The sequence below is a fragment of the Lygodium microphyllum genome, chromosome 17, assembly GCF_053477565.2.
Source record: "Lygodium microphyllum isolate KBCC chromosome 17, Lygodium_microphyllum_v1.1.10, whole genome shotgun sequence".
Classification (NCBI taxonomy): Eukaryota; Viridiplantae; Streptophyta; class Polypodiopsida; order Schizaeales; family Lygodiaceae; genus Lygodium; species Lygodium microphyllum.
The window spans coordinates 71,070,639-71,078,985 of NC_141151.1; the positions used below are offsets into that span (position 1 = coordinate 71,070,639).

Sequence of the window (8,347 nt, forward strand, 5' to 3'; positions counted from 1 at the left end):
GGTGAAGGTAAGCCCACTCATGTAGTGGCTCCTCATAGCCTTTGGAGATGAGCCACCATGAACAATCATTGAGTAGGTCCTCACACAAAGTGTGGTAGGTATTGACCATAAAGTGGTGGTCCTACAATTGGTGATTAGAGTTATACTTGACACATAACACAAGATCTCCCCATGGTAATCGAGGAGACCCTTGGCTGAAGTGGTAGTGAGCCACCATGTCACTCAAACAAACAGCTAGTTTCTCTTTTTGGCCCCCTGTTTTTTCATGTGTGAGAGGTGTGATAGGCCTTGCACACACGAGGCATCGTAAGAGAGTAAGACCTTTGCTATTGTGGCAAGCATCTCTCATTTAAACTCCACAACATCTCTCATTTAAACTGGAGTCTCCCAGATTACCACCACAAGGAGATCTTGTGTTTAATTGAGCCAAAGTGAAACTGCCCCATGTCCTTCTTCTCATTGGTCGACATGTGAGCCCTTAACCTTATGGATTATGATCAATGACTTTGATCATGTGTGCTAGAACGAGGTTAGGGGCATTGAATAGGTTGGCGAGATAGAATAGGCCCAACCTCGAAGCCTGCTGGCGGGTTACCACCGGCACTCGTGCTTCGTGTAGGAGGAGTCTCTTAAGAGAGTGACCAAATGTTAGTAAGGGGAGTGGGGCTGGACTTCCCCTGCTAAATCATAGGTGTGATGGAGCTCTAATTGAGGGATGTAATCATAGGTGTGATGTAGGTAGCTCTAACTCAGGGATGTAAGCAATTTGGGTCAAATTGGCGGATTTAGAAAGGAACGAACATTAAAAGGAGAGGGGGTAGACGCTATGTAAGAGATTAAACTTTGAAAAGAGAGAGGAGGTGACGGAGATGACGTAAGGTAACCCGAGTTAAACGGGCACAGAGGCTAGAGCGCACGGTTGGGGTCAGCCTGACCCATCAACGACTGTCTTTCCCGGGCCCTCCCCCTCCCCTTCTCTCCTCTTCTCCTCTCTCTCTCTCTCTCTCTCTCTCCTCTCCTCTCATCTCCTGTCCGTCTCTGCTTTACAACCCTCGCTATCCAGCCACAGCTTTTCTCATCTCTCTCTCTCTCTCTCTCTGTGCCGCTGGCCTCTGGCCTTCCGCCATAGCCAGAAGACCCTTTGTAAAGGAAAAAAAATCACGCGCTTCGTGCTCTCGCTTCCGGCCCCGCCTGCACCGGCCAGCAACCACAGAAAAAGAAAAGATAAAAACACACCAATCAAAATACCCACAAAAACCTAAAGTAATATACAAACGAAAGAAAGAATCCACTTGCCTGCCTTTGTCCCCCCCCCCCCCCCTCCCCCTTTCAATTCAATAGCCTCTTCTTCTCGCCTGCAGCTTCTATCCTTCCATCAACATCATCTATTGCCCTTTCCCTGCCTTCTTCTTCTTCTCCTGTCTCTTCTTCTTTGGCGCTCTGTTTTCCCAGGCCTGCACATACCTACTCCTCTCTCCTCACACCCACACACACACCCACACCCACACACACACACACACTCTCTCTCTACCTCTCGCGGGCCTGTGATCTGCCTCCCGAGCTGCCCACTCTTTTACTTCTGCGAGAGGAGTTTCTCTGCTTTAGATGTGATTCTCTGCCGCCGCACGAAGCTACAGGTATGCTTCCCGATCTCGAACCCTAGATCACGCGTTTTGGTTCCATGGAGAAAATACGCATGGGGACTAATATGCAGTTAAGAGTGCCTGTCATTACTTTTCATCTTGATCCGAGAGCACTCTCAGGTTCTTGGACTGACTTTGAGAGAGAGAGAGAGAGGGAGAGTGAGAGCATGTTGCTAGTCTTTCATGGAGTCGAGGGAGTTCATGCCTCTTGTCGAGATGTTTGCCATATGAGACAGAGAGATAGAGTGAGGGAGCGGGCGAGCGCGCATGCCGGTGGGGAATCGTTTCTGATTTTATTTTCATCTGACCATTCTTTTGTCTCGATTTTGCAGGGGTCATCCTCTAAGCGGGCTTTCCTTTTTCTCTCTGGTTCTAACGCAATCAGCCAAACTGGATTCCTGCGTTAGAAACCTCGGCTTCGTGCAGCGCTTTGCTGCCCTTTCCACCAAGGAAGCGCGGGCAGAGATGAATGACTATGGCAGCTTCAGGCCTGCGCATGGCGAAGGAGTCGAAGACACGGTCATTTGTCCAAAGCCCCTCAGAGTAGTCACCATGGCCTTCTCCTCCACTGAGATCTTTAAACCGGTGCGGCATCGACGAAGGTGTGTGGACTCCTATGTCTCTGTCTTACAGGTTTTTTGTGGTCGTACTGATTCGTGATGTGCGATAGCTGCATGTTTCCCATCCCCGCCTCTAATATTTCCTGTTCTGTGTGCAGCTTGCCACAGACCGGGTTGGATCACGACCCTGGCCATGAGATATTGGAGATCATCCTCAGCAAGGTCTGCATACTTATGTTTTGCCTTGATTGTTTTCTTTATTGCTTGTGCTTTGAACTCTCGCATGTGCAAATATGGCTCTAGAACATTTACTTAGCCTGGTTTTTACTGCTGTGCAGAATTCCTGCTGTGGATCTCCAAATTTTGGGTGTTCCCCTCCATATTTCACAGGTTCACCACCCAGTCGAGCAGGCAACCCTGTCGTTCGAGATGCAGAGTTTTCTCACGAGAGGTGCCCCTCGCCAGTGGCGCTCCCGCAGCCCAAACCAAAGCCTGCTGTTCCCTCCTTCCGAGCCAGTCCCTCCGTGAGAGTTGAAGGGTTTGACTGCTCAGGCCGTGGATTTGAGTGTACAGGTCGAGATACTCGTTGTCAAGTACCAGCTTATGCTTAGGATTCTTGATTTCAAAGTCTGGAGGCCAGATCGGTAAATTGTGCAGTTTTGATACCTGTGGCCTTGTAGATGTCTGTATTTAGGCTTGGATTTGCAGTATTCCAGCGCTTCTGATCCTACTCTAACTCGTCGATCTACCAATTTTCTTTGAGAGTTCTTCTAACCCTAGTAGTGTGTATCTTCCAGCATCTGGTGAAGGCTTCTTGGTTTGAACCAAGAGCTTGAGCATGGGTTCTTAATCCAGTTTTCCAAGCTTGGGGCTTAAGCCCTGTGGAATTTAGTTACCGTGAACCCAAATTCTTTCGGCCGATTCATGTACAAATGTAATATGTATATATCATCACTTTGCTAGAATATTATTCCAGCCCTTTTTCATATTGCACTCTCTTTTGTACTGTCTTTCCTTCCATTGTTCGTACATCAGACTTGAGCTGTCTCTGTTTAAATGGAAGCCCTGTGGAGGACTAAATATTACATTGTCAGTTTTGGCAAGTTTCACTGGTGTTAACTGAATGGCGGTGCATGCACAAAATTTTCTTTTAAAGGCTCACACTGTTGAACGACTTGCATTAGAGTGATTATGCATGCCTGTCACTTGGGAACAACTCTGTTAAATTGAAGTATGGTCATTGTCTGTGCCTGTTAGTCATCCATCCTGAGTGGATGGTGAATAGGTATGGGCCTTCTTAATAGAAGGCGGCAGCTAAGTTTTGTTGGTGTGTGCAATCTTGATGGAAGAAGGCAGTTGATGCATGAGCTATTTCTGACAGACATGGTCAAGTGAAACTAGGGAGGGACGAAGTGTGGAAGGCAGCTGTATGCTGAGGGATGCGCTAGAGTTAAGCTCCTGAATGAGGACAACAGGGGTAAGCAGTGGTTCTGTAGCTGAATAGCACTAAAGCTGTCCTCTTATCTTCACGTTTGGAAGTGGTGGGAAGCATGTTGGAGCCATGGGAATGCTTTATTGGTTTGCGTTGAGGCAGGTCAATGGTTGTTTTCAGCTACATTGGAGATGCTTGGATGCTCGCTCCTGCTTGGGGAGCTGGGAAGCATTGCTTTAGGGTTGTAACCATGAGATTTTCAGGCTGACTCATAGACGTTTACTGTGAGTAAATTCTCTCAGTTTTGGGTGGAAGCCAAACTACCTAGGTTATTCTTAAGTGCAAAAAACATGTAAACTTATAGAAAAAACAGTGTGGAATTGTACACAAACAATTCTTTTCATGCTAGCAAATGTAGTCCCATTGCCAATTTTTAAGGGAGAGTACAATGAAGACCCCGATCTTCATGTAGCAAAGTTTATGTTGTTAGATTTTGCATTCTCCTCAAAGTCTATTCTCTCTCACCTCTCTAAATGGTTGTGTACAATCTCTCTCCTAATTGGGGGTAGTGGGATCAAGGTAAGTTTGGAACCATGTGGTTATGGTACCTTTACCCCAACTACTACATATGCCCTAGTCAATGGACTTGGATGTGGTGGCTCAACTACTTGCAAACTGGGGTTATACTTTGGATTGAAAATAAAACTGTCCCACCCTTTAAAGTGGAGCACAATCCATTTGGTTAGCTAGGATGCATCATGCATCTTGTGAAGATGGCTTACAATTGGGGAATGTACATTTTGAATTGAAAACAGTTGATTGCCTTGTGCTCCGAGCGTTGAGTAGTCTTTAAAGGGCATTGCGTTGGTAGCCAAGGGAGCAACATTATTGGAGGTTGAGATGAATTTTGGGATGGAATGATTTGAATTTGAAATTAAGAGCATGTGCTATTACATTATCTAATGAGTAAGGGGATGATTCAAAATTGAAATTAAGAGCATGTGCTATACCTTTATAAGGTTAACACCCAAGTGGTAGAAAACAAGGTGCTTTCTTGTAGTAGGCAGGGTCTTATTTAAGTCCATGGTATTAGTGTGCATTAAAGAGTAACTTCTTTCATCTTTAGGGAAAGAACATGAGGAGCACCAAGATGCTTGAAGTATTATTTTTGACTTTCTTGCAAGTGTGTGTAGAATATATCTAGCTTAATTTTTGCTAGACGCTTCGTGCTTATAATCCCTTGGATCTTCCCGTCGATGTTCTCTTGGTGCTTCGTATCGGGATTCAAAAGGATGTTTCATGTAGCAAGAGGATTCATGGGACATTGATATATGGAACATAATTTAAACTTTGAAAGTCTTGGTAACTTAGACTAATATGATGTTGAATGCATAAAAACGCAGGACATGGGGATGTTGTACTCACTAATATATAGGGAGTGTAATACCAATATTAAGAAGTTCAAACCTAAATTGTATCTCCAAAGGACCACTATGATTATTCTAGTTATCCTCATGCATTGAGCATGCAACATTACATAAATTTGACAACCTATAAACTATATTGAGAATTACTTAGTTTCTTTCTTTTAAAAAATATAATTTATAATAATAAATATAAATGTGATATTTCAATTGAATCACACACACATAAAATTAATAGTAAATTATTTTATTGATAATTAATAATTAATACCTAATCAATTATGTTCTTATATCACTCTTTTTCTCATGTTGTACATGTTTCCACAAAGTGAAGAACATTCTTATACATGCTCTGTTACTAATATATTTCTTTGATCTTTGCAGAAGTACCCTAAACACCTCTATGTCCAATCCATAAGCTTTCATGAAATTTATGCATAATGTTTACTTGTGAAGCTCTATCACCCAAAACTCACAATCGTATACCCTATTTCTTCTTACCATGTTTCCACAAGTATCCATCTTTTAAGAAAAATCCATAGGCTTTCTTATTTTATCTTCTTAAACTCCTCATCCAACTACTCGTCTCTCTTTGTTAATGTACTCAAGTATTAATCAATTCTCAGCCACTCCTGCATATTTGTCTTCCAGAAACACTTCTACATAAGATATATAATATCTAAAGTGTCTTGTCTTTGCTATCCAAGCTTCTGTTAGTGTTGTAGCAACTCTTTGCACTACTAAATTCACTCTTACAACATCATTTTCAGTTACAAGAAAGTCATCTTCTTCCTTCTCATCCATCATCCCATCTTCATTCTCAGAATGTTCTTGAGATAACATGTCTATCACTGGATTATCTCTTCCTGCAATATGCTAAAATTTAGGGTTCAAAGATTTGATGCATGCAATCCACTGGAGCATAGCAATGTCTAGGGTAGCACAACTAGTAATCATATCCAATACTAGCAAACAATTAGTCTCAATGACTACATGAGCACCCATAAAGTTTTCTCTTTTTTTTTTCTTGTGTCACATCTCTTCTTCTTCTCTCCCCCCCCTCTTGCTCTCTCTCAACCCCCTCTTGCTCTCTCTCAAATATGTATATTGTGTAGATATGTGTGTGTGTGTGTGTGTGTGTATGAACGACACATTTTTTTTTTCATTTTCACCTCTTCTTATTTTTCTTATGCTCTTGTGTGCACAAGTGCATATATATGTGTGTGTATACGTATGTATATGCATGTTGAATACATGCATGTCTATTGTTTGGTCTTACAAATATGCATTTATGTAGTTAATACATGTGAATTTGTTTGCGTAGCCTCATAAATCTGTGTCCTCTCTCTATCTCTCTCATCATTTTTATTTTCTCTCCTTTCTTTTTCTTTCTTCAGTCTCTCATATTTCTTCACCTCATGTGTGCATATATATGCATGTGTAAATATGTGTATGCATGTGTGTTTATACATTACATGTGTATATTTGTGTGGATGTCTATTTGTGTATGTGGATGTGCATATGTATAAGTAAACGTTTTATAAGCATGTATCCATTCTCTTCCTTAGCTTTCTCTTATTTTTTTCATTTTTTCTCTCATATATGTTTGTGTATATAACACACACACACACACACACACACACACACACACACACACACACACACACATGTACATATGTATATGTATGTGTACATACATATGTGTGTGTGCATGTATGTATGTATACGAATGATACATACACATTTTCTCCTTTTTGCCTCTTGTTTTTTCTATACATTGTGTATACGCATATGCACATATACATGTGTACGCACGTATATGTGTCCATGTGTCTCATTTGTTTTTCTTTCTCCTATCTCTCATTTTTTTTCACCTCATGTATGTGTATATGTAAGCATGTGTATATATATGTAACTATATGTTTTACAAGTGTGTATTCGTTCTCTCATATATATATATATATATATATATATATATATATATATATATATGCACATATGTATGTATGTGTATATACGAGTATGTGTATGTGTGCATGTATAGTTTGTGTGTATTTGTGTATAATTTCATATGTCTAGGGTAGAGAGAGAAAGAGAGAGTATGTGTGTGTGTTCAATTAAAAGAGAGAGTGTGTGTAAGTGTATTCAAGAGAAAGAGTGTGTGATGATGTAATGAAGAGGACTAGAAAGGGAAAAGAGGAGAGAGAAGGCTGTAGAGAGGAGAGAGAGAGAGAATAGGATAGAGAAAGGCAAGAAGAGAGCAAGGAAGCCATGAAAGATGGAATAAAGGTAAAGAGACTTGATTGTGCAAATAACTAATACCCTAATTGAGCCCCTTACACCTTTTATAACCTTGCTTGTGTAGCTGAGTATTTTCTTGTAAAATTTCTTATTTTTTCGTGCTATTTCATTCATAATATTTCATCCCCACTCCGATGTTTTTATCATAGAAAACAAAAGATAGGACTTATTACAAGGTTTTTCCAAGTGGTGGAAAGGGGTAGGATACTACTCTGTTTAGACACTACAAAGAATTCAAAATCTTCAAGACAATGCATGGAGCTGGATTTGAGGATAAAGCACAATGTCATTGGATCCATATTGACCATAAAATTGGGAAGTTGGTTCAAAATGTCTCAGTTAGGAGCTCCTGCGGTCAACAATATCTGTGCTCTCTATACAAATCTGGTTGCATCAAAACCGCCATAACTTTCCATAGGCTAATCCGAATAATGCATACTATAGCTTAAAATAAAGCTTATTCCGAGTGCATTTTGCTACGTAAGATGCACATCTATGTAATTAAACCGAAATTTAAATTGGTCTAAAACAGAGAGATATCTTGCATGTAGTCTACCATGAAACAATGGTATAAGATAGAGCCCAATGGACATAAAGATCTTTTGAGATTTTGCCATATTGCTGGTCTAAATAGAGCTTTACTTTTTTGCTCAATACTTAACCCACTTAGATCCATTGGAACATTACCCATAAGGTTATGGGTGAAGTGGAGTTGAAATCATGATTGCATTGACTACATCAACCCCTAGGTGTTGCATGTCCATGGGCCCCATGTTCTTGGCTAACACTGAACATTCAAACTCAAGGTCCTTGGACTAAAGGGTTTCCTTCTCATGATACTGTAGTGAGATGTTCTTATCATGGCCTAGAGTAGTCAAGGGGAACTGGGGTTCAACCAAATTTTTTTCCATTTTAATCTTTCTCTTCATTATGAAACTTAAGTACAAGTGTTAGTTTAGCATTCTTGGCATTGAATTGTGTTTGTGA

General features: G+C 40.9%; 1 protein-coding gene across 1 annotated transcript; it reads left to right on the plus strand.

The window, feature by feature from the left end:
* The first annotated feature begins 1,341 nt into the window (after positions 1-1,341).
* Positions 1,342-3,189, plus strand: LOC148022020 (uncharacterized). Its single transcript, XM_087697609.1, has 4 exons — positions 1,342-1,637; positions 1,976-2,245; positions 2,362-2,425; positions 2,542-3,189. Exons 2-4 carry the CDS (start codon positions 2,109-2,111, stop codon positions 2,812-2,814), a joined length of 474 nt encoding a protein of 157 aa, XP_087553735.1. The 5' UTR covers positions 1,342-1,637; positions 1,976-2,108; the 3' UTR covers positions 2,815-3,189.
* Positions 3,190-8,347: the final 5,158 nt, after the last annotated feature.

Coding starts and splice junctions, on each gene's coding strand:
- LOC148022020 (XM_087697609.1), top strand. CDS start 2,109: ATGAATGACTATGGCAGCTTCAGGCCTGCGCATGGCGAAGGAGTCGAA. Junction 2,246..2,361: donor CCGGTGCGGCATCGACGAAG/GTGTGTGGACTC, acceptor TTCTGTGTGCAG/CTTGCCACAGACCGGGTTGG. Junction 2,426..2,541: donor TGGAGATCATCCTCAGCAAG/GTCTGCATACTT, acceptor ACTGCTGTGCAG/AATTCCTGCTGTGGATCTCC.